The following is a 26,463-nucleotide window of genomic DNA, read 5'->3' as shown; positions in this document are numbered from 1 at the left end:
GAGCAAGCCTCTACGAGGCAAGAGAAACCAAGGAAGGAACCCGCACCACCAAGCTCGAACTCCATTCCAGATGTTCAAGGAAACACAGAAATGGAGAAAGGGAAGCGTCTTCAATTTATTGAAAAGTACAAGGATTGTTTCACGGAAACACTTCCTGATGAACTCCCTCCGGTACGCCCGGAAGATCACCGCATAGATCTCATACCGGGTAGCTCACCTCCCAATCAACCCCCTTACCGGGTGAGTCTTGCTCAACAAGAGGAAATTTTGAAGCAAGTCAACGAGCTTCTAGAGAAACGGTTAGTACGACCAAGTGCTTCACCCTACTGCTCTCCAGTTCTACTGGTGCAGAAGAAAGATGGCACGTTTCGAATGTGCATAGACTATCGGTCTTTAAACTTGTCATAGAATCGCTTTCCGATCCCTCAGATTGATGATATACTTGATAAGTTGCAGGATGCAAGTGTCTTTAGTCGCACAGACTTAAAGAGTGGGTATCATCAAATACGGATCGCCCCTGAGGATGTCCATAAGACTGCTTTCTGCACAACCTTTGGACTATATGAATTCTTGGTAATGCCTTTCGGCTTGACCAATGCTCCTGCGACGTTCAATCACATGATGGACCGCATTTTCAGCCCGTATCGAGCTTTTACGGGAGTATTCTTTGACGACATACTCATCTTCTCTAAGTCAGAAGAGGAACATCGGAAGCACTTGGACTTAGTGTTTCAAGAATTGCGAAAGCATGAGTTGCATGTAAATGCAAAGAAGAGCGAGTTCTTTCTCTCTAAGATACACCATCTCGGCCATATAGTCTCCCACAATAAAGTGAGTATGGATCCTGCCAAGATCCGAGTGGTAGAAGATTGGCCTATTCCCACTACAGTACATGATGTACGTAGTTTCCTGCAAAGAAAAAGATTCCTTTCAGATGGGGATCGAGACAACAAGGAGCTTTTGATCGGATCAAGTACTTGCTAAGCCATGGACCTATTTTGATAGTGCCTCACTTAAGAAAACCATTTGAGGTTCACTGCGAACCTTCAGGCGATTGCATCGGAGCAGTGTTAAACCAAGAAGGCCATGCAGTGGCTTATGAAAGCAGACGGCTTAAGGATGCAGAGTTGCATGCATCAATCTACGAAAAGGAACTCTCGCCTGTGATTCACGCCTTATCCAACTGGAAGCACTATCTTCTAGGAGCGGATTTTGTGATCAAGACTGATCACCAGAGTTTCCGGTATTTTCTTACGCAACGGAAACTATCTGAGAAGCAGATGAGATGGGCAAACTTTTTCTCTATGTTTCACTTCCAGATCCTTCACACGGCTGGGAGTAAGAATGTGGTCGCAGACGCATTGTCTAGGTGGCCAAGGGTGAACGCTATCACTTCGGTGTATCACCAAGAATTAGAAGCACTACCGGATTTGTATCCGAATGATCCAGACTTCTCCACCGTTTGGGGAAAGCTACATCGTGGAGAGAATGAGTTTCCCTATTCCATTCGGGACGGTTATCTCTACCACCATCAGGCTATATGTGTGGCGGAACCATTAAGAAAGAAGATCATGGATGAAGCACACACTTCGCCTTATGCGGGTCATCGGGGTATTCTCCCTACGACCTTAGCAATGGAAAGATATTTCTATTGGCCTAGCCTTAAAGCAGACATTGATAAGTATGTCAGGGAATGTTTGGTTTGCCAAAAAGTGAAGTATGATCGGCATAAGACGCCTGGGTTGCTACAACCTTTGCCTGTGCCTAATGAACCTTGGGAAAGTATTGCCATGGACTTCATCATGGACCTCCCTAGAACTCAGACTGGAAATGACGCGATCTGGACCATTGTGGACAGGTCTAGCAAGCAAGCACACTTTATACCAGTCAAGAAAACGATAAAAGCAAATCATATGGCTAGGGTCTTTCTGGAACAAATCTTTAAGCATCATGGAATGCCTAAGTCTATTGTGAGTGATCGAGATCCTCGCATGACAGGAAAATTTTGGCGTGCCTTGATGGATAATCTTGGTACGAAGCTGAATTTTTCATCTGCTTACCATCCTCAAACGGACGGGCAAAGTGAGATAGCCAATTCCACAGTATTGGATATGTTAAAAGCTTATGTGTCAGACCGGCAATCTGACTGGGAGAAATATTTGCCTCTTGTCGAGTATGCGTTTAACAATACCATACACTCAACGACAGGGAAAGCACCTTTTGAGATTCTATATGGTAAGCCTTTGCTTCCACCCATCCTTTTAACTAAGGATAAGATCTTTGCAGCAGATGAATTTGTCCGAGACTTGGACACAGCCTACGGGCAAGTTAGGAGAGCTATTCTACGCTCTAAGGAAAAGCATAAGAAAGCTGCAGACAAGCACAGAAGGAATCTAGACTTAACAGTCGGACAGTTAGTCTTACTCAAGTTTGAGAAGGCAAGACTTAAGAAACAAGCGTCTCATAAGGGGAAGGTGGTAAAACTTTCTACCCGTTATTATGGGCCGTTTAAGATCACTGAGCGAGTGAATGATGTCACCTTCCGATTAGAGCTACCGCTTAATTGGAAGATCCATAATGCTTTCCATGTTAGTTTACTCCGGCCGTATGTGGGACCGCCTCCAAGCCAGCCTAGTGCTGAGGAACCTCCTGAGGTTGTATTTGGTTAAGTTTAAGAACTACTCGAATCTAGATGCTCAGTGGATGACGCAAGAGGAATTAGCAGCTTATCCCGAGATACTGGGGGTATATGTCCAAGCACTACAGTCGAGGTCAACTGTTTAGAAGCTAGAGGGATATTGCTAATTGGACTATTTTCTTATTTTTAATGATTAATTTTTTTTAGGATAGTTTATTATGTGCACTAAGAACTGTTAAAAGATTGTAGCTACAGGAACTGCCATCAGGAACGGACAACTCTGATGTGTCATTTGATGGGTGGCGGTAAACATCGCGAAGGAGTTTCCGTAAGTTCGGTGGAAAGGGCCGGGTTACGAGTGCCCATGATGCGTCACATGATGGGTGACGGGTGCATCAGTAAGGGGGCATCCCGTAGGCTAAGGAGGAAATCCGAACTGAGTAAGAAAATACGCGTAAGAACGCAAGCACAAGAATAAAGATGGGTTCAATGAAGCTTTTTACGAAAAGTAGGAACAATCGCGGGAAGGCAGATGCTTTCCCGCGAGGAATCTATGTTTGCATTGCATTCGTGCATGTGGTTGCATCCAGGGACGCCTGGGAAGTGTTGTTAAATGCATTGGTTTTAACTTATAAGGTTTTATTGAGTTTTTGGGCAGGTTCAGACCAATTTTAAAATATGCCGGCCGCCCACTTATTTTTTGGGCAGGTTCAGACCAATTTTAAAATATGCCGGCCGCCCACTTAATAAGTGGGCAGCCACTTAGAAGTTAAAGCAACAAAACCAGCCAACGAATTCTCTCTCCCTATTTCGGGTAGAACAGCGCACAAAAAAAACAAAAAAAAAACGGCCGCGATCTCTACATGAGCAGTTATTCGTGCCGTGGCCAAGGAGCTATAAAAGCACCACATGCCCTCACTCACGAGAGGTACCAACATCAGCAAGAGAAGACTCTACCGCAAGAGATCGCGAGACTACGAAGCACGGAAGTCGCTTTTCCCGTGCAAGAGCGACAAGTATCTATTGTGGATTCGCCATACGAATTGTTGTCGCGTGTGGTTTGTTTTGCAGGAATCTCCCATCTTACGAGAAGGCCCTTCACGGGAAGTACGGCTTCACGCCTAAGTCCCTTACGGGAAAGTACGGCTTCGCGCCTAAGTCCCTTACGGGAAGGACGGCCTTGTGCCCAAGCCCTTTACGGGAAAGGACGACCCTCGGGTCTAAGATTACAGAACGGAGGGGTTTCCTCGGGTTCTCGTGCTTGTATAAGAATTCTCCCGGAATAAAAGAATACTCTTAACGGGGGGGGGGGGACCAGCCCATCTTCTGGTCCCCAATACTGTGTCGATCTTCTCCCTTCTCTCCCTTTTGCAAAGTATATTATTTTTCAGATTTCTAAGTGCTCGTGTACGCTCCCGTTTTGTGACAAATTAATACAAAAAGAAATACCGAAAGGGGCGCCAGTCTTTGGGGCCATTATCTCTAGGCACGGAACTACGCCGGATCATGTCGACTCAAGTGTGAATTGTGAACTTTTTTGAAGTAAATCTCTGCTGTGCCGCGGTAGAATCTTAACTTGGGGTGTCCAAGTTTGTTACATAAAACCACCCTAAAAATGGCTCTTTTCACAATTGTACCTACCATGGTGTTGATTGTATTTTTGGCAATACTTGACTCGATCTCATTATATAGCTACATAATGGCTTCCATGTTGCACCCACTTAGATGAGTTTTCGGCCATCGGCTCTTGGCACGTGCTTATGGGTGAATGACTCACGAGGAGCATACCTGGAAGTGTTTTTGTAGAATAAATATCCACCACTTTTTGTATTCTTTGTAGTCTTGAAGTCGAGTTCTTTACAAAGACGAGATGTATTCTAGTACTTCTCATTCTTATGTTAATGAGAACCACAAACATTTTGTGCGAGAAAAGAGAATAGAAGAAAACTTGCAACATCGATGGAACAATCTTAATAGAGAGAGAGAGAGAGAGAGAGAGAGAGAGTATTGATGTCATCAAGGTCAAACATGACCTATGAGACCAAAGAAACATTCCTTATGCTCTATTGAGCTTATCAATGGGCACTTGATGCTTCAGGACCGTGGATATATTGAGAATCCATGGGGTGGCTCTGATGTAGGGAGAGATCGAGGTTAAAAATGTGAGCAGAAAAAGCTTGAATTGACTAAATATGGACACCTGATACTTAAGGACCGCGGATGTATCGAGAGTCCATGCGGTGGCTATGAGAGAAAGGAATATAGGGGGAGATATAAGCTCACAATGTGAAGGGAAAAAGCTTGAATATGTTCAAATGTGATCCTCACTCTGAAACTTGTAAGAGGCATAGTGAGCATATGCGCGCGCGTGCACAGAGACACACACACACACAACACACAACTAGGATTGAGGTGGATGTGCTACTAGTGGAGATCGCAATGGCAACATGTGTAGGCTACCCTCGACATGTTCTAAACAGGCTTTGCTTCTATGAGCTAATTATACACTCATTCCCTTTTATCTACATCTTGACACGAGAAAGATCAGCCACATTATTGCTAAAGAGTTGTTCCGAAAGGTTCATTTGTGGAATCCTTTGTCTCCTTTGCAATGTGCTATCACCACCCATTTTCACCTTAGTGTCCTCTAATAGCCACCACCTCTATCTTGGCTTGAATAGAGTGTAAGAATTAAATAAAAACACATATGTGAAAGATTACTGAATTAAGTAGAAGTATCTTGACTAGTTTGAGCTTTTTTAAATCGCATATTGCTAAATTTTGCTCGGTTTAGTAATTGCTCGGGAAAACTCGCTCGAGATTTGGGATTCCTCATGTACGGAAGCATTATCCAAACCTGCTTGATACAGATGGTGTTGAATTTGTGAGCCCTACTACCTCTTACTTCTACCCACGGGTACTTTTCCAAATGATATAGGAATTCCATACAACGATTCAAAGCGTGCACTTAGACTTGGATGTGGATAGGCTTTTCTTGTCAAAGTCTGGAAGCGTAGAGCAATGGGGAGAATACACAAGAGAGAGAAGGGAAGGGAAGAGAGAGAGAGAGAGAGAGAGAGAGAGAGAGATTGCCGAACCATCCAATGTTGGCAATGAAGTGAGGATTGTACAATATGGGCTAGGTGTACTTATATAGTCACCTTAGCAAATTGCCCTACCCAGAGTTTGACAAATAAGTAAAATAAATACCTAAAGCCAGAATAAATATTGGGATCACATTGGGCAATTCATTTGAGATGCCATAACACCCTCCCTGTAGCTCATAGTGGACATAAATAGTGAGACCAAGTTGATGAAGAAGCTACCATGGACACTCTAGTAGTGGCCCCTATACACCTCGAATTTGCTACCTCCAACTGTTAAAATTATGGCATCTCAAGTGAACTACAAAATGTGATCTCATTATTTATTTTGGCTTTTAGGTATTTATTTTACTTATTTGTCACGTCTAGGTAGGGCAATTTATTGAGGTGGGTATATATGTGACCCATTGCCCCCATTGTACATTGTATTAGTTTATTCATTGCCAAGGTTGGTTGGTTCAAGAGACTCTCTCTCTCTCTCTCTCTCTCTCTCTCTCTCTCTCTCTCTCTCTCTCTCTCTCTCTCTCTCTCTCTCTCGGTCGACTTACGCTTCCGCATCGTCGACTTTGACATGGTATCAGAGCCTTGAAGTGGAGAAGAGCGAGCCCGTGAAGAGAAACGCTATCCTCTCCCTTGCTTGGCAGCGTTCTTCATCCCTCTCCCTCCTCCAACAGCATTTTAAAACGCTAGGGAATACCTCCCTGCCGGTGTCGCCTACTCCCCCTTTGCTTGTTGCCACTGTCGTAGGGAATCCTAGCGTTAACATTTTAAAATGCTAATAGGCACACCCGTTGACGGTGGACGGCTACTTCTCCCAACGCCCCTATCAGCCGTGCGTTTCAAAACGCTAGCTGTAGATCCTTTTGCCGGTGCGCTTTCCCTCACCACCTTCTGGCCTTGCGTTTCAGCACGCCCCCCAACAGCAAACCCTCGTCGGTGCCGTTCCCCACCCTCTTTTAGGGCCTAGCGTTTTGAAACGCTGGGCATAGAGAGCCTAGAGGAGCCACTTGGCGACATCGACCAAAACCAACCATCGGCTATGGAAAACAGATCAACCATCCAGTTAGCGGCCTATGCACAGGCGAAGTTCTCAAGGAAACCGACAATTGTTTGGCTCGAGATTGTGAAGCCAAAAGCAAATGTACGAGTTCGCTAGAGGACAAAGGCAAAGGCAAGCTTGACAAGGACGGCAGTACCAGTACTCAGTTAGTTGCCTCGGTGCCCACGAGGTCCGACAACCACTATTATAAATGTGACACGATGCTTTGTTTGGCTCGGGAATTTGAAGCCAAAGACAAAAGCAAGAACTCACAAGAGACGAAGGAAAGGCAAGCTGGACAGAGATAATGGTTATAAAGATTTACAGAGGAGATCGGCATGGCACCCGTGGTGGCGACCACAATGGCCACGGCACCAGATTTCTAGTCAATTGGCCATTGCCGCCACTAGCTTTAGCGAGAGAAAGTCTTGTGAGTGGCAGAGAGGGGCAAACAATGCTCCCTATAAATAATTTGGACCCTTGTGTTGGAGTTCAAATTATCCGTGTGTGAACCTATTGGTCGGAGTTCAAGGCACGTGCATCTGGCAAGGAACCAAATAGACGTATCTAAAACACTATGGATGTGCACGCCAATCCATTGTTGTTGGCCAAACTATGGACAAAAAGTGTTTCACAGTTCAATATCTGGAAGTATTATGGACGTGATGTGTTAACGGTTCACGAATGGGGATTCTTGGGCATAGTGTGGTCTACTATTTAATTTTCTATGAGGCAAACGGTGCTCAAGCTGGCATTCTTCTAAGGTAAAAAGTTGGAGGTTGCATAACTGAGGTGTATCCAATGGAAAGGATCCTCTGTTGGGGTGTCTGTCTATGGCAGCTTCTTCATCGACTTGGTCTCACTATTTATGTCCACTATGAGCTGCACAGAGGGTGTTAAAATTATATCATCTCAAATGAACTGCCCAATGTGAGCCCATTATTTATTTGACTCTTAGGTATTTATTTTACTTATTTGTCAAAGTCTGGGTTGGGCAATTTATTGAGGTGGGTATATATGTGACCTATTGTACATTGTATCAGTTTATTCATTGCCAAGGTTGGTTGGTTCAGGAGTCTCTCTCTCTCTCTCTCTCTCTCTCTCTCTCTCTCTCTCTCTCTCTGGAAATGGGCACCACGTGCCAACGGAAAAGAACGGGCCAAACAACTTTAAGCACTTCAAATAACAAGTGAACTAAAAGAGATGCAAGACACGAGACGGGGAGTGGCGAAGTTCCACCCCAAGAGAGCATCGGCCCCGAACCTTGGCACCCCTTTCAATATTTCTTTATATTACTTGACCTTTGTACAATGTCAGTACTCCATCCTCTGCACCTCACGCGGAGCATACCAGAGAATGAGCCCTTGGCTCATAATTAAAGGCCCTTGGCCATGAAAAGCATCAAACTCAAAAGCATCTAGCCTCAAAAGCTGCTGCCCAAAGTTGCTAAGCGTAAATCCGGAAATCTGTACACCTTGCCACATCATCATGTCAGCGCGAATTGCGGTCCATACAACTGCCACATCCTCATGTCAACGCGAATTTTGGGAATCCGTACAGCTACCACGTCATCAGTTCTGTGTGTGTGTGTGTGTGTGTGTGTGTGTGTTTTGGGGGGGGGGGGAGGGGCTTGCTTTATTATAATGCCTTAATGTCACTTGGGCCCCATCGAACGAGGTCCCATAAGTTGGTGGGAACTCTTCTTAAAAATACTCGCCAAGACTTTGTAAGTCGGTAAAACTTCTTCTGCTTCTCGACTTAGGGTTAAGGCCTATCGGCCGGAATCTGCAGGTTGGCTCCGTTCTTCAGTGGCTTGACACGTCATCAATTTGTGACATCCCCCCTTCTTGAAAGAAATTAATCGTCCGCGATTATAGCATATCTGCAAAACAACTCGAGTTAGCTCAAAATTTTCTAAGGGTCATTCCGAGGACCAATCAGTTTTCTCATTCCAAATCGGAGCTCTTGATTTCCTGGGCCGTTGGCTTCCCAGAAGAATCTCATCCAATAAGAAGTCTCATTCCAGATTGGAGCTCTTGATATCCTGGGTCGTTGGTTTCCCAAAAGTATCTCGTCCAAAAAGGAACATTCAGAGGTTGGCACATCACAATGCAACACAATTGCTCACATATACATGTTACAAGACAACGAACAGCGCCAATAAGCACTTCCCCGAGACAGACGGTCAGCGGTATGAAGCTACTCAACAACTACCTCGTCAACCCCCCCGCAAATAACCTAAAAAGGTTCGCACCATGAGTTCAGTGGACTGGTACAACCAAACGCTCCCTAGACCGCAGCTTGAGTCGTTTGGAGGTTCAAGCATACAACGAAACGCTCCCCCCGTTTGCATCGTTCCGAGGTTCAAACAATACCAAAACAGCATTTCTCACTAATCCACCCTGGGAGTAAATCGCCAAGCACTGAAACGAGTATTCAAGCCAGAGTCAAACAGTTCAAATCGGCACCAAGACAGGTTCAAAACACATACCATCCATTCCAAACAAATTCCAAACATGATCACCAAAAACAAGTTCTCAAACAGATTCTAACTTAAAAAGCAATCTCGACATCAGTCAAGCTTAAAAAGTCGACTGACTTTCCGTCTTGAAACCTGCACCAAAAATTAGGGTTAGGTTCCTTCCATAAGGTCATAGCCGATTGTAGCATGGTCCATCAGCTCTTGGATAGGCAGTGTCCCTGTGGCGGTGATGGTAGTCCCAGGACATAGCAATCTCACTAGACCTCCAAGGGTATCAACTTGAGAAGAGACACCTGTTGCGAGGTGTCCAAAAATTTCAAGTCATATTTCGCTAGGGTTTCTATGGCAAGCATTTCACGATACCCCACTCTACCAGAAGCTGCACTGTGAAGAAAGATATCTGAAGGCATATAACTTCACGCAAAAATTTTCTTGAAAGCTTGCGAAGTCCTTCGAGTGTGCGGCTTGGTAGCTATAGACATCCACCACTGCATGGCACTGCCTTTGAGAAAAAAGACAGCTCGAAAAAAAAATGATCCTTCTCTACAAGTGATCTTTATGGCTTATGCCCTGTAAGACAGAGCGATGAAGACGGAAGCGCGCCCGATGCGCGATGAAGTAAGGGTGGGAGTGACTAATAAGTCCGCGGTCAAGGCACGAAGATTCTTTGATAAATTTCTCTGTGAAACTTGGAAGTGCCGTCTTGCTCTGTCTGCTCTTTGATAGGACCGGTATGCTTTTAGAAAAGCACACGCTTGAAGCTCTCATACCACTGTCACAGGAGATGGGCACCACGTGCCAACGGAAAAGAACACATTGAACAACTTTAAGCAATTCAAACAACAATTCAACTGAAAGAGATGTACGACACGAGACGGGGAGTGGCCGAGTTCCACCCCAAGAGAGCACTGGCCCAAACCTTGGCGTCCCTTTCGGTATTTCTTTATATTACTTGAACTATGTACAATGTCGGTACTCCATCCTATGCACCTCACGTGGAGCATGCTAGAGAATGAGCCCTTGGCTCATATGTAATGGCCCTTGGGCATGAAAAGCAGTTACATAAAAAGCATCAAACTCAAAAGCATCTGGCCTCAAAAGCTACCGCCCAAAGCTGCTCGGCGTAAATCATGGAAATCCGTACGCCTTGCCAGGTCATCATGTCAACGCGAATTGCGAAAATCTGTACAACTGCCACGTCCTCATGTCAACGCAAATTTCGGGAATCCGTACAACTGCCACGTCATCAGTTCTCCGTGTGTGTGTGTGTGTGTGTGTGTGTGTGTGTGTGTGTGTGTGTGTGTGTGTGTGTGTGGGCTTCCTTTATTTTAATGCCTTTAGGTCACTTGGGCCCCATCGGATGGGGTCCCATAAGTTGGTGGTAACTCTTCTTTCAAAATAGGCCACTCGGCAAGACTTTGCAAGTCGATGGCCGGGATCTACAGGTTGGCTCCGTTCTTCAATGGCTTGACACGTCAGCAATTTGACCATTACTTTGGCTTTAGGTATTTATTTTACTTATTTGTCAAACTATGCGCAGAGGAGGATGGCTTGTTGAGGTAGCATTTCAGATCGCTGCAAAGCGGAGAGGTTTTGTGGCCTGCTTGAGCAAGGTGGGCTGCATGTAGAGAGCGTTTTAAAACACTGCTTGTAGCGGTAGAGTTCTTGGTGGGCCAATGGTTTTTGACAGCGTGTTGAGAAGCTGCAGTTGAAGTATTCTCTTGGGCATCGTCCCCCTAAAGTCTTGACGCTACCAAATGACCAGAGGATGACCTTAATGGTGGCACATTGTGTGTGGGTTCCTACAAGGACAACGTTTTTTAAATGTAGTAGCCTTTGGAACACATCAATCTTGGACCAAGTTTTGAGGTTGTTCCCGTGCCGGCTCGCCATCAAAGGAGAACCATGACCAACAACAACTATCGGCTATGGAAAGCGGATCGACGAATTGCGAGTTAGCAGCCAATGCACCGACAAAGTTCCCAAGGAAGCTGTCGCTTTGTTTGGCTCGGGATTGTGAGGCCAAAAGCAAATGCGCAAAGTTCGCTAGAGGACAAAGGCAAAGGCAAGCTTGGCAAGGATGGCAGAACCAGTGCTCAGTTAGCTGCCTCAGTTCCCGCGAGGTTTGAGAGTGTTGCTAATTGGACTATTTTCTTATTTTTAATGATTGATCTCTTTTTTAGGATATTTTATTGTGTGCACTAAGAACTGTTAAAAGATTGTAGCTACAGGAATTGCCATCAAGAACGGACAACTCTGATGTGTCATTTGATGGGTGACGGTAAACATCGCGAAGGAGTTTCCATAAGTTCGGAGGAAAGGGCCGGGTTACGAGTGCCCCTGATGCGTCACATGATGGGTGACGGGTGCATCAGTAAGGGGGCATCCCGTAGGCTAAGGAGGAAATCCGAACTGAGTAAGAAAATACACGTAAGAACGCAAGCCCAAGAATAAAGATGGGTTCAATGAAGCTTTTTACGAAAAGCAGAAACAATCGCGGGAAGGCAGACTCTTTCCCGCGAGGAATCTATGTTTGCATTGCATTCGAGCATGTGGTTGCATCCAGGGACGCCTGGGAAGTGTTGTTAAATGCATTGGTTTTAACTTATAAGGTTTTATTGAGTTTTGGGGCAGGTTCAGACCAATTTTAAAATATGCCGGTCGCCCACTTAATAAGAGGGCAACCACTTAGAAGATAAAGCAACAAAACCAGCCAGCAAATTCTCTCTCCCTATTTCGGGTAGAACAGCGCAAGAAATTTATTAAATAAAAAAAAAAAAAAAAAAAACGGCCGCGATCTCTACACGAGCAGTTATTCGTGCCGTGGCCAGGGAGCTATAAAAGCACCACATGCCCTCACTCACGGGAGGTACCAACATCAGCAAGAGAAGACTCTGCCGCAAGAGATCGCGAGATTACGAAGCACGGAAGTCGCTTTTCCCTCGCAAGAGCGACAGGTATCTATTGTGGATTCGCCATACGAATTGTTGTCGCGTGTTTGTGTGGTTTGTTTTGCAGGAATCTCCCGTCTTACGGGAAGGCCCTTCACAAGAAGTACGGCTTCACGCCTAAGTCCCTTACGGGAAAGTACGGCTTTGCGCCTAAGTCCCTTACGGGAAGGATGGCCTTGTGCCCAAGCCCTCTACGGAAAAGCACGACCTTCGGGTCTAAGATTATAAAACGGAGGGGTTTCCTCGGGTTCTCGTGCTTGTATACGAATTCTCCCTGAATAAAAGAATACTCTTAACGGGGGGGGGACCAGCCCATCTTTTGGTCCCCAATACTGTGTCGATCTTCTCCCTTCTCTCACATTTGCAAAGTATTTTAATTTTCAGATTTTCAAGTGCTCGTGTACGCTCCCGTTTTGTGACAGTGGTATCAGAGCTCGGACTCCTCTCTTTCTCTGCAAAGAAGGACGATTCCGGGAAGAACGGGAAGAACCATGTCGAGCCAAGGGAGAAGCGTTGCAGAGGAGCTTCAACAAGTGCAAGCTCAGCTTGCGGAGTTGCAACAAATTTTACTGCTGCCAGACGCCCAAAAGCTTTTGGGCGGAATGAAGAAAACGAATGAAACTGATGCAGCCAAGCATCCAGACAACACTGTTGGAGTGAGACCACAGGAGGCAAGAGAAGAAGCACGTGCCGAGGTGCACAAAGGATCTTCGGATCGGAATGAACGGCCTACTTCAAGGAAGGCCAGGAAAAAGCGCTCTCTTTGCTAGACGAGAGCAAGGACATCTCTATCTCATCTCCATCTTACTCTCCTGATTATACTTCTAATTCTCGATCATCTCGTCAGAAGAAGGAAGCAGCTACTACAGCCACTACCATACATCAACCTAAAGATAAGCCTCGATTCAAGAAGCAAGGTCGCAAGTCTCAACATCGCATGAGAGTCTTCAAATCAGGCGACAAGGACATCAAGTTCGAAACCTACAGCGGACGGAGAGACATCTCCAAAGCACTGTCCTTCATCAGACAGTTTGAAGTCGCCTTTACCAATGGGCACTTCACAGAAAAATCCAAATTACGCCATGTGGGGATGCACCTCAAGGAAACGGCAAGTAATTGGTGGTTAGCCAAGATTCTGGAAGGTTCTCAGGCCAGAACTGGGGAGAGCTTTACATCTGAATTTTATGAACAATTTCTTCCGCCTGACTTCGAGCAGGACATACGGAAGGAATGGGACTGGCTTGCCCAGAAGGAACATGAAAGAGTAACGACTTATGTGGACAAGTATTGGTCGGTTCTTCTGAAGGTCACTCCCTTCATGAAGATTGCCGACGAGGAAAAGAAACGAAAGTTCGAAGCGGGTCTCCAACCGCAGCTTCGAAAGAGTATGAAGGTGTATCTGCATGATACTCTTCAGAGGATGATGGAGTCAGCAATCATTGCTGAGGATTTGCACTCAACTGGGACGCCCAGAAAGATGGAGCATAGCACTTACCGTGCAAGACAAAGAGGGGTCTACGATGACTAAGGGGGCCAAGGAAGAAAACGTCCATCTTGAGACGATGATCATTCTAAGAAGCCAGAGGGAACTGGCAAGCGAACTAAGTACCTTTCTCCTACTCAACTTCAAACTTTCAGAGAGAAAGGAAGATGCTTCTACTGTGGAGAGAAAGGACATATGAAACCGGACTGCCCGCTAAAGCAGCAACGGCAAGAGCAAGCCTCTACGAGGCAAGAGAAACCAAGGAAGGAACCCGCACCACCAAGCTCGAACTCCATTCCAGATGTTCAAGGAAACACAAAAATGGAGAAAGGGAAGCGTCAACTTCTGAAGGGCTGGGGGTCTTTGAACAACCAGCGAGTACTGATTCTTTATGATCCAGGATCCACGGATAACTTCATCTCCCTGGATACTGCGGAACGTTTGTGCCTCACACCGGCTCAGCTTGGCACACCGGTTACATCCGGATCGGCATTCGAGGGGTTGACAACCAATGCAACTCCCGTGCAAGGACAGCTCAATCTTCGAATTGGCGAGTACAAGGACCGCGAATCATTTTTGATGGCACCCATCGAGGGATGTGATATCATCTTGGGTATGCCATGGCACTTTCACATGACACCTATTCCCGATTATGTGGAAAAGACCCTCACTTTTGATCATGGGGGTAAGAAAATAAAGATTCAAGCTGATGCAGGAGATTGGCAGTTCCCAATTGTAAGCCATATCTCCATTAAGAAAGAAATGAAGAAGTGTGTTTCTGCTTACTTGAATTTTGCAAAGGATAAAACTAGTAGGGACTCTCTCTCTAGTTTGGAAATTAAGCGTCTTCAATTTATTGAAAAGTACAAGGATTGTTTCACGGAAACACTTCCTGATGAACTCCCTCCGGTACGCCCGGAAGATCACCGCATAGATCTCATACCGGGTAGCTCGCCTCCCAATCAACCCCCTTATCGGGTGAGTCTTGCTCAGCAAGAGGAAATTTTGAAGCAAGTCAACGAGCTTCTAGAGAAAGGGTTAGTACGACCAAGTGCTTCACCCTACTGCTCTCCAGTTCTACTGGTGCAGAAGAAAGATGGCACGTTTCGAATGTGCATAGACTATCGGTCTTTAAACAAGATCACAATCAAGAATCGCTTTACGATCCCTCGGATTGATCATATACTTGATAAGTTGCAGGGTGCAAGTGTCTTTAGTCGCATAGACTTAAAGAGTGGGTATCACCCGATACGGATCGCCCCTGAGGTATCCACAAGACTGCTTTCCGCACAACCTTTGGACCATATGAATTTTTGGTAATGCCTTTCGGCTTGACAAATGCTCCTGCGACGTTCAATCGCATGATGGACCGCATTTTCAGCCCGTATCGAGCTTTTACGGGAGTATTCTTTGACGACATACTCATCTTCTCTAAGTCAGAAGAGGAACATCGGAAGCACTTGGACTTAGTGTTTCAAGAATTACGAAAGCATGAGTTGCATGTGAATGCAAAGAAGAGCGAGTTCTTTCTCTCAGAGATACACTATCTCGGCCATATAGTCTCTCACAATCAAGTGAGTATGGATCCTGCCAAGATCCGAGTGGTAGAAGATTGGCCTATTCCCACTACGGTACATGATGTACGTAGTTTCCTGGGATTATGTTCGTATTATCGAAGGTTTGTTCGAGGATTTGCTCATGTAGCAGGACCACTTTATGACTTGACAAAGAGGAAGATTCCTTTCAGATGGGGATCGAGACAACAAGGAGCTTTTGATCGGCTCAAGTACTTGCTAAGCCATGGACCTATTTTGATAGTGCCTGACTTAAGAAAACCATTTGAGGTTCACTACGAAGCTTTAGGCGATTGCATCGGAGCAGTGTTAAACCAAGAAGGCCATGCAGTGGCCTACAAAAGCAGACGGCTTAAGGATGCAGAGTTGCATGCATCAATCTACGAAAAGGAACTCACGGCTGTGATTCACGCCTTATCCAACTGGAAGCACTATCTTCTAGGAGCGGATTTTGTGATCAAGACTGATCACCAGAGTTTGTGGTATTTTCTTACGCAACGGAAACTATCTGAGAAGCAGATGAGATGGGCAAACTTTTTCTCTATGTTTCACTTCCAGATCCTTCACACGGCTGGGAGTAAGAATGTGGTCGCGGACGCATTGTCTAGGTGGCCAAGGGTGAACGCTATCACTTCGGTGTATCATCAAGAATTAGAAGCACTACCGGATTTGTATCCGAATGATCCAGACTTCTCCACCGTTTGGGGAAAGCTACATCGTGGAGAGAATGAGTTTCCCTATTCCATTCGGGACGGTTATCTCTACCACCATCAGGCCATATGTGTGGCGGAACCATTAAGAAAGAAGATCATGGATGAAGCACACACTTCGCCTTATGCGGGTCATCGGGGTATTCTCCCTACGACCTTAGCAATGGAAAGATATTTCTTTTGGCCTAGCCTTAAAGCAGACATTGATAAGTATGCCAGGGAATGTTTGGTTTGCCAAAAAGTTACTATGATCGGCATAAGACGCCTGGGTTGCTACAACCTTTGCCTGTGCCTAATGAACCTTGGGAAAGTATTGCCATGGACTTCATCATGGACCTCCCTAGAACTCAGACTGGAAATGACGCGATCTGGACCATTGTGGACAGGTTTAGCAAGCAAGCACACTTTATACCAGTCAAGAAAACGATAAAAGCAGATCATATGGCTAGGGTCTTTCTCGCACAGATCTTTAAGCATCATGGAATGCCTAAGTCTATTGTGAGTGATCGAGATCCTCGCATGACAGGAAATTTTTGGCGTGCCTTGATGGATAATCTTGGTACGAAGCTGAATTTTTCATCTGCTTACCATCCTCAAACGGACGGGCAAAGTGAGATAGCCAATTCCACAGTATTGGATATGTTAAAAGCTTATGTGTCAGACCGGCAATCTGACTGGGAGAAATATTTGCCTCTTGTCGAGTATACGTATAACAATACCATACACTCATCGACAGGGAAAGCACCTTTTGAGATTCTATATGGTAAGCCTTTGCTTCCACCCATCCTTTTAACTAAGGATAAGATCTTTGCAGCAGATGAATTTGTCCGGGACTTGGACACAGCCTACGGGCAAGTTAGGAGAGCTATTCTACGCTCTCAGGAAAAGCATAAGAAAGCTGCAGACAAGCACAGAAGGAATCTAGACTTAACAGTCGGACAGTTAGTCTTACTCAAGTTTGAGAAGGCAAGACTTAAGAAACAAGCGTCTCATAAGGGGAAGGTGGTAAAACTTTCTACCCGTTATTATGGGCCGTTTAAGATCACTGAGCGAGTAAATGATGTCACGTTCCGATTAGCACTACCGCCTAATTGGAAGATCCATAATGCTTTCAATGTCAGTTTACTCCGGCCGTATGTGGGATAGCCTCCAAGCCAGCCTAGTGCTGAGGAACCTCCTGAGGTTGAGGAAACGGAAGAAATACTCCAACCGGAGCAGATAGTAAGTCATCATGAGCGGTCTCTCAAATCCGGAAAGATAACACGGAAGTATTTGGTTAAGTTTAAAAACTATTCGAATCTAGATGCTCAGTGGATGACGCAGGAGGAATTAGCAGCTTATCCCGAGATACTGGAGGTATATGTCCAAGCACTAGAGTTGAGGTCAACTGTTTAGAAGCAAGAGGGATGTTGTAATTGGACTATTTTCTTATGTTTAATGATTAATCTCTTTTTTAGGATATTTTATTGTGTGCACTAAGAACTGTTAAAAGATTATAGCTACAGGAACTGCCATCAAGAACGGACAACTCTGATGTGTCATTTGATGGGTGACGGTAAACATCACGAAGGAGTTTCCGTAAGTTCGGTGGAAAGGGTCGGGTTACGAGTGCCCCTGATGCGTCACATGATGGGTGACGGGTGCATCAGTAAGGGGGCATCCCGTAGGCTAAGGAGGAAATCCGAACTGAGTAAGAAAATACGCGTAAGAACGCAAGCACAAGAATAAAGATGGGTTCAATGAAGCTTTTTACGAAAAGCAGAAACAATCGCGGGAAGGCAGACTCTTTCCCGCGAGGAATCTATGTTTGCATTGCATTCGTGCATGTGGTTGCATCCAGGGACGCCTGGGAAGTGTTGTTAAATGCATTGGTTTTAACTTATAAGGTTTTATTGAGTTTTTGGGCAGGTTCAGACCAATTTTAAAATATGTCGGCCGCCCACTTAATAAGTGGGCAGCCACTTAGAAGATAAAGCAACAAAACCAGCCAGCGAATTCTCTCTCCCTATTTCGGGTAGAACAGCGCAAAAACCAAAAAAAAAACGGCAGCGATCTCTACGCTAGCAGTTATTCGTGCCGTGGCCAAGGAGCTATAAAAGCACCACATGCCCTCACTCACGAGAGGTACCAACATCAGCAAGAGAAGACTCTGCCGCAAGAGATCGCGAGACTACGAAGCACGGAAGTCGCTTTTCTCTCGCAAGAGAGACAGGTATCTATTGTGGATTCGCCATATGAAGTGTTGTCGCGTGTTTGTGTGGTTTGTTTTGCAGGAATCTCCCGTCTTACGGGAAGGCCCTTCACGGGAAGTACGGCTTCACGCCTAAGTCCCTTACGGGAAAGTACGGCTTCGTGCCTAAGTCCCTTACGGGAAGGACGGCCTTGTGCCCAAGCCCTTTACGGGAAAGCACGACCTTCGGGTCTAAGATTACAGAACGGAGGGGTTTCCTCGGGTTCTCGTGCTTGTATACGAATTCTCCCTGAATAAAAGAATACTCTTAACGGGGGGGGGGGGGGGGGGCCAGCCCATCTTCTGGTCCCCAATACTGTGTCAATCTTCTCCCTTCTCTCACATTTGCAAAGTATTTTAATTTTCAGATTTTCAAGTGCTCGTGTACGCTCCCGTTTTGTGACAAAGAGTCATTGTTATAAATGCGAGAAGACGCATTGTTTGGCTAGAGGATGCAAAGCCAAAGGCAAAAGCAAGAACTCACAAAAGGACAAAGGCAAATGCAAGCTGGACAGAGATAACGGTGATAAAGATCTGACAAAAGAAAATTGGCATGGCACACATGGCAACGGCCACAATGGCCACAACGCTAGATTTCTAGTTAGTTGGCGGTTGCCGCAACTAGCTTCAGCCAGGTGAGGCTTGTGAGCGGCAGAGGGGGCGAAAGGAAGCTCCCTATAAATGATTTGGACCCATGTGTTGGAGTTCAAGTTATCGGTGTTTGAACCCGTGGGTCGAAGTTCAAGGCACGTGCATTTGGCAAGGAACCAATGGAAGCTCCCTATAAATGATTTGGACCCATGTGTTGGAGTTCAAGTTATCGGTGTTTGAACCCGTGGGTCGAAGTTCAAGGCACGTGCATTTGGCAAGGAACCAATGACACGTATCTGTTGGCAGGATTATGGACAGGATGTGTTTTAAAGTCTTGGACGTAGTGTGGTCTACAGCTCAATTTTCTATGAGGCAAATGGTGCTCAAGATGGTATTCTTCTAAGGTAAAAGGTGTCAAAGTCGACAATGCGAAAGCGTAGAGGCCAAAGGGGAGAAAAGCACGAGAGAGAGAGAGAGAGAGAGAGTGTCACAAATTGCTGACCTATCAAGCCAATGAAAAACAGAACCAGCCTTTAGATCCCGGGCCAACAAGCGTAAACCCTAAGTGAAAAAGTAGAAGAAGTTTGAGGGGCCTAAACCCTAAGAAGAACAAGCAGAAGAAGAAGAAGAAGAAGAAGTCCTACCAACTTATGCGACCCGGTCCAATGGGGCCCAAGTGAACTAAAGATATTAAAATAAAGCAGGACCAGCACACACGTGCTACTTTGCGAGTAGCTTGATGACGTGGCAGTTGCTATACGGATTTCCGAATTTTACGTTGATTGCTGCCATGGCAGCCTATTCGGATTTCCGGATTTTAAGTTGGCTGCTGACGTGGCATAGCTGTACGAATTTTCTTGCTTTTGCGCTAGCAGCTTTTGGACCAGATGCTTTTGAGTTTTCATTGCTTTTCAAGGCCAAGGGCCTTTAAATATGTGCAGAGGGCTCATTCTCTGGCATGCTTCATGACGAAGGTGCAGAGGGTGGAGTACCAGCATTGTACTGAGTTCAAGTAATATAAAGAAATATTGAAAGGGGCGCCAAGGTTTGGGGCCAATACTCTCTAGGGTGGAACTTTGCCACTCCTCATGTCGTCTCTCTCTTTAAATTCAATTGTTATTGAAGTGATTAAAGTTGTTCAGTCTGTTCTTTTCCGTTGGCACGTTGTGCCCGTCTTGTGACAATAAATATTGGGATCACATTGGGCGGTTTACTTGAGATGCCATAACTTTAACATTCCTTTGCAACAGGCTCAAAAAGTCACTCCACCTATCTTGAAAGAGCCCACAGATCCTATTCAACTCTTTGTGGGACCTCTTCAACTCTTTGTGGACGCTGTGGCGGATAAGGCGAGGATTGTTCATCTTTGTGATCCTCGATGACGGAGCATTTATATTATGTCAGCACTTGGCATTGTGTGAACACAGTGCCTATTTATTGTCCAGTCCGGTCAATTCATATACCACTAGTTGAAGGCACCATTTTTTAGATGTATCCCTTCATATTTTCCCATTTTTAACGTCGTGGGGTATTTGTATGGAGTCGGGCAGCTTGGCCACACCCCCTATATAGAGATGGGGGCGCCCCTTTCTTAACAAATTCTATGGAGTCCCTGTATTCCTTGCTTGAAGAGATTGCCCCATAGGGGCTTATCCACTCTCTCTTGCACTTTTCCCTCTCCTCTCCTCCTCTTTCTCGCCCATGCTCCCGCTGCTACACTTTGATGAGGCCTTGTTTCAAGATGAACTAATCTATCGCCTTTTTAGAGCTACCAAATCTTACATTTGCAAGCAAATTCTAACGGCTCTCTCTAAATATCGGACTCTCAGGGATATGGCACCCTTGAGAGTCGTCCAAGTGGTGGCGATGGTGTTGACCTGCTGGGCCGGCGGAGCAGGTCACATTTCTGCACTTAGCTTTTCCGTAAGCGCCTTCCTTTGCACAAAGGGCTAAGGGTTTAATCAAAAAAACGATTGAACTTTGTATCGTGCTTGCTCATTCACCGGCCCAAGTTCAAACGGCTATGATGTTTAACTTGGGGGGGGGGGGGGGGGGGGGGGGGGGGGGGGGGTTATAAAGGACCCCGGTTGATGGGACTCCCTGCCACATTGGCAGAGAGTCCGATATCTAGATGAACCCAACTCTAACTAGAGTCTTCTCATAAGATGCCAAGCTCATCTCCAAAAAGTGAGCCTTAAAGTCATCTTTGAAGACTATGGGATGTAAAGCATACATCCAAAAAAGTTGTGATCCCCCAAAAGTTGAGATTCCAATGCTAAGAAAAGATCTCACAAAGAGATGAGGTCCTAGAAAGCAAAATTGCACACAGAAAAAAAAACTTCGAAATCTCAACTACTAGGCAATCATGGATCAGCCCAAAAACTCACATTTGTGGATAACAAAAGTAGGAGAGAAAAACCAGCGCCCTAGAGAGACGAGTGTTACCCTCTAGACAAAGAAAGCAACTTAAAGGAGTCTTGCTCTAACTCAGAGTCCAGATGAAACTACAATTCTAAATGTTGGAGTCTGAGGTTCCTAGTGTCCCAAAAAAGTGCTGCCAATTGTGCAGCTACATGTACAGTCAGAAAAGTGCCCGGAACTAATACACTCAAGACTTCCCTAGGCAACCCTAAAACTAAACCTATTACGCAATGAATGGGCACTGGAATAATATTAATATCCACCCTCTCATGAGCTAGAATAAACTGAACAATGGCCAAACTTGGCCACACCACCAAAACATGATATGTAACATGGCCACCAAAGGAGAACAAAACCTCACCAAGTCAAAAGAAGGAAGCTATTAATGCCACCAACAAATGCATGGCAGAACAACACATCGGCACGTTTTCCCTAGCTGTCTCCAATATACAAAAATTGATTGTAGATTGTTCCATGTTCATTATAATTTTCAATGTAGGACAAATTTGCAAGTGATAAATGCAATGCAGACTAAACGAATCGCTCCCCCTAAAATGAGGCTGAGCATATTTTGTTTACACCACAGTTAAATTATGAATGAGATTGCATGCATCCATCCTTGAAAACAATAACACTTGGACCATGGTTATAATACATAATGTCAAACCAACCCTAAAGCTAGCTAATTTTTGAAAGTTGCGCTTGGCTTATCTCAATTGTCATGCAACTATGACATGAACCCAATGCCCATTGATGAAACTACTTCTATAGACAACTCATAGCTATTGAGAACAAATTCCAAACGACATTCCTGTCTACCCAGGTATGCATGGCCTTCAGCAGGATTATTGCAAAAGATTCTTTTCTGAAAAAAAATTCATCAATGATGACAATGTGGGAGCATGCAGCTTTTTCGAAAATCCAGTGCCCATTGATGAAACTGCTTCTATAGACAACTCATAGCTATTGAGAACAAATTCCAAACGACATTCCTGTCTACCCAGGTATGCATGGCCTTCAGCAGGATTATTGCAAAAGATTCTTTTCTGAAAAATAATTCATCAATGATGACAATGTGGGAGCATGCAGCTTTTTCGAAAATTCTGTTAGCATACTTGATCATTTGATAATCATAAAAAGCATTAAAACATGGGTGGTCATTTGATAACAATAATCTGATAGATACTCAAAGCTGGCGCTTCTGCATGATTCTTGAGGCAAAATTAACTGCGATTGCAAAGAAAAATTGAGGGGCTTACAATGAAAATGAGAGGATCGGGTGCCTTGGCGCGCACCGCAGCATTGACGGCATCCTCAATTCGCTGAGAGAGCTTATGCTTCTCCAAGTATTCCTGCACAGACATCGCGCCTTCTTCCTCGCAGAAAACTAATCTTGTTGGTGTATACAAATCACGAGCAAATCACGAAGGTTAAATTTCCTTCGTAGACGTTGATGACATGTAAAAATGTAGACCCAAGTTCGAACCCAGCATGAAACGTTGGTTCGCTCGCCTTGCAATCCCCCGTCCCCCCGACCCCGCCCATCGCAAACGTTGATATTTTAAACCTTGATTGGCTTTAGCTTGCTTTAAGCATAAACTCACCTTAGGGTGGGTTCACACTAGGCCGCGGAAGAAAAATGCAAAGGGGCGTCGATCCTCCATGGCGAAATTTAAGTGGTTGGAGTTTGAGGCACTCTTCCGCCGGGCCCTCCATTTTTCCCCCCCCCCCCCCCCCCCCCCCCCCCCCCCCCCCCCCCCCCCTCTCGGAAGAGTTGATGGCCTCTCTCAACCCCCTTCACTTTTTCACTTTTCCTCCTCCACACTGTTCACACTAGGCGGCAGAAGATTTTGGAAAGCTTGTTTCTTCCGCCGGTTCAGTCTGAACCCAGCCTTAGTATAGTTTGTGCATGACCAAGCATCATTTACATATTCTAATTAGCATGCTTATAACCAAATTTAAAGAGAAGATTATTAAGATGAAACGACACAAGATTTCATAAAGTTGACCCCCCTTCAAAAGGCTTTTCATTTCTCAGGCTCTTGGAGCTCTTTCATCAAAGATTAAAATAGCTTTGACTTGCCTACTTTGTTGAATTTGTGAGCAATATAACCAATTTCTCTATGGTGTGTGCATGCACCTTTTAACAAGGGAATGAATATTACCTTCATAGTTGTCTATTTATCAAGCTATCAAATGATAGGAAGAAGAGGAAAAGAAGGGCACGTTTAAAGGCACCTCCGCAATGAATGGAGAAAATTATTATTTCAACTTGAGAATTTTTTGTGCCAAATGAGCTTGAACATAGTAAGTGTTGAAAGGGTACGAAAAAAGGCACCCTTAGTGCACTTTAAGCGAATCGATAATTCAACCTTAAGATTTTTCATTTCGAATGGGTTAAGTTTTGTTGTACATCTTTTTGAACTAAAGGAAAATGGTCAAAGTCAAAATTACTTCCATTTCTTTTTTTAATGTTGGTTCCTCCATTAAAATGTATTGAAAATTTTTAATCTCTTGCAAGAAAAGCTATCAACAAACTTTAATTTTGATGTGGCGCCCGACCTACATGGTCAGCAAATCAATGTGGGAGGGCATAAAACTATACAACTTGTACAGATAGTGAAGAATACTACATCTTCACTCGATGCCCATCAACTGACAACAGTGGTTGAAATTGATTGCTAGAGAGATTCTTGTTGAGTGCATCCGCTACAACTTTCATGTATGTATCTTCACTAAGTCAGGCTTCTTGTTCACCAAGCAATCACAATTGAAGTGATAATGCACATCAATGTGTTTTGTCGTTGCATGAAACACCGAATTCTTAGCCAAGGTAATAGCACTCCAACTGTCACAGTGAAGAACTGACATCTTCTGCTCTAGTCCAAGATCTCCCACTAGATGAGTAAGCCATAGCTTCTTTTCATGCTTCACTCAAAGCATGAAAAAATGGCATCTTCTGCTCTAGTCCAAGATCTCCCACTAAATGAGTAAGCCATATAGCTTCTTTTCATGCTTCACTCAAAGTGACATATTCTGCCTGTATAGTTGAATTGACTTATAGTCTTGAAGAGCAGATCTCCAAGAAATAACAAAACTAGCAAAAGTGTAGATCCAACTAGTCGTTGATTTATGATTGTCAACACATCCTAATCACTGTCAACATATCCCCCCCTAATGGATAACTCTCCACGACCATATTATAATTGGCTATCCGTTGAGCCACTCGGGTATTTTGAGAATCGATTTGATGGCATCACAATGCTTCTTTCCAAGATTGGACATATACCTGCTGACAACTCCCACTGCATGCACAATGTTAGGTCTCGTAGCCACCATGGCATACATGAGACTGGCACTAGCTCAAGCATAAGGAACCTTAGCCATCGTGGCCTTTTTCTCAACAGATTTGGAACAATCATTCTTGTTGTCGAATAGGCAGGCAATGGAGTACTCAATGACTTTCCCTTCTCATATTGAAATGCTCAAGCACTTTTTGCATATAATCTTTTTGAAACACATATAACAATCTCTTCTTATGATCTTGAGTAATGCACATACCCAAAATATGATTGACATTGCCCAAATCTTTCATGTCAAACTCACTATGTATATTCTACTTTAGGTCAACGATGTTCTTTTCAGAATGGCCTCCAATGAGCATATACATAAAGAATCTTCTTTAGTCTGCACACCAAATGTTCCTTGCCTTTCTGTACAAACCCTTCAAGCCGTTGCATATAAATATCCTCAGCGAGATCACTATGTAAGAAAGCTATTATTACATTCATGTGAACTCCCTCTAGGTCCTCTATAGCAACTAATCCAAGCAACAATCTCAATGTCACCATTTTGACCATTGGAGAAACGATTTCCTCAAAAGATATGCCATACTCTTGCTTAGATCCCTTAGCTACTAACCGAGCTTTGTATTTCCCAACATTGGATGCAAACTTCCGTTTGTAGACCCCTTTACAAGGTGATGCTTTCTTAACTTTTGGCAATGGAGCCAAATCCCAAGTTTTTTTCATTTCAATGCTAGACAAATCAATTTTTATTGCAACTTTCCATTGAGTCTTAACCCTAGCTAGCATATCCCCTTTGTAACAAGAAGGCTCACCATTATTTTTCAAAAACACAAAATCCACGCCAAGAACGAACTGCTATGGCAAATGTGAGGCTCTCTGATATCTCCTTGGCTAACTAGTACTAACCTACTTAGTAGCTCGATCATCTGGAGCATTCACTTATGGAACAATAGGCTCTTGAGCTATCTACATAGGAGGTGATACATCGTACAACACACTTAACAAGAGTCGATCGCTTCTATATTAGTTTCATAATCTGGATGCATAGAAAAATTGGCATCAAGTTGAAGTGCATTTCTCTACACATCATGATGCCTTCATAAAAAGCTTCATCTAAACCTTCCTCATCATTCAGATATGGTCAGTGTTTGGCAAAGGTTTCAAAATGTGGTATTCCCAACCTCAAACATGTGCTTTATTGATGCACCTATTCCAACAATTATGCATGCAAGCATCACAAAAACAAGATGTATGGTGGCTAGCGTTATAGAATCATGAGGATTATACCCACGGATGGCATGCAGATTCCTAGAATTTGGGTGATAAATTCTATTTTACCTCCTTTTCCACCTCTCCTACTTTGACCTCTAAAAAACACGCCCAATGCCTCTCTATTTTGAAGCATAGCAAGCATCCGTACCCTTAGATATGTTGGCCCTACAATAAGCAACCAGGTGAGAGGCACACTTTAATGTAGCACCATCTAGCTTTAACTTTTTGTGAGTTAGTGTTCTCTTTACCACAACCCCTACTCCATCATGTTCTCCCTTGCCATGTCTCGATGTTGAGAAGAAATGGCTCATTTGTATTCCTATCAAACTTGCATATCTGGCTACAAAGTAGAAAGACTTGCATGCCTTGAACTATGAAGCACCACTATTTGCTCAAACCTAATGTGATTTGATTGTTATGCCTTGCTCATTCAACCAAAGTGCAACATAAAGAAATGTTGTACAAACAAGGTATCATAAACTATGTCATCTGAAATGAGACAATTTTGATGATATTGCCAGCCTAATATAGGTTATGTGAATAAGTATTATAGCTTGTGTTAACTGCCAATGCATAGACTAGATTGCATTCTACTCTTTGAAGTAGTAGTTCTTTGCAAAGTTGATCACAGATACAATCATGTCATCAAGGAAGCTACAA

General features: G+C 44.4%; 1 protein-coding gene across 1 annotated transcript in view; it reads right to left on the bottom strand.

The window, feature by feature from the left end:
- Nucleotides 1–22,718, bottom strand: part of ENOC (cytosolic enolase) — an 87,307-nt gene extending 64,589 nt beyond the window's left edge. Inside the window, exon 1 of the mRNA XM_086514288.1 lies at nucleotides 22,483–22,718. Coding sequence (XP_086370414.1) covers nucleotides 22,483–22,587 — 105 coding nt within the window. The 5' untranslated portion in view covers nucleotides 22,588–22,718. The remainder of the gene's footprint in view (nucleotides 1–22,482) is intronic.
- Nucleotides 22,719–26,463: the final 3,745 nt, after the last annotated feature.

Source organism: Adiantum capillus-veneris, chromosome 6, assembly GCF_014529385.1.
Source record: "Adiantum capillus-veneris isolate H3 chromosome 6, ASM1452938v2, whole genome shotgun sequence".
Classification (NCBI taxonomy): Eukaryota; Viridiplantae; Streptophyta; class Polypodiopsida; order Polypodiales; family Pteridaceae; genus Adiantum; species Adiantum capillus-veneris.
Note: the sequence above shows the minus strand (reverse complement) of the source record. Positions and strands in the feature narration are given on the sequence as shown.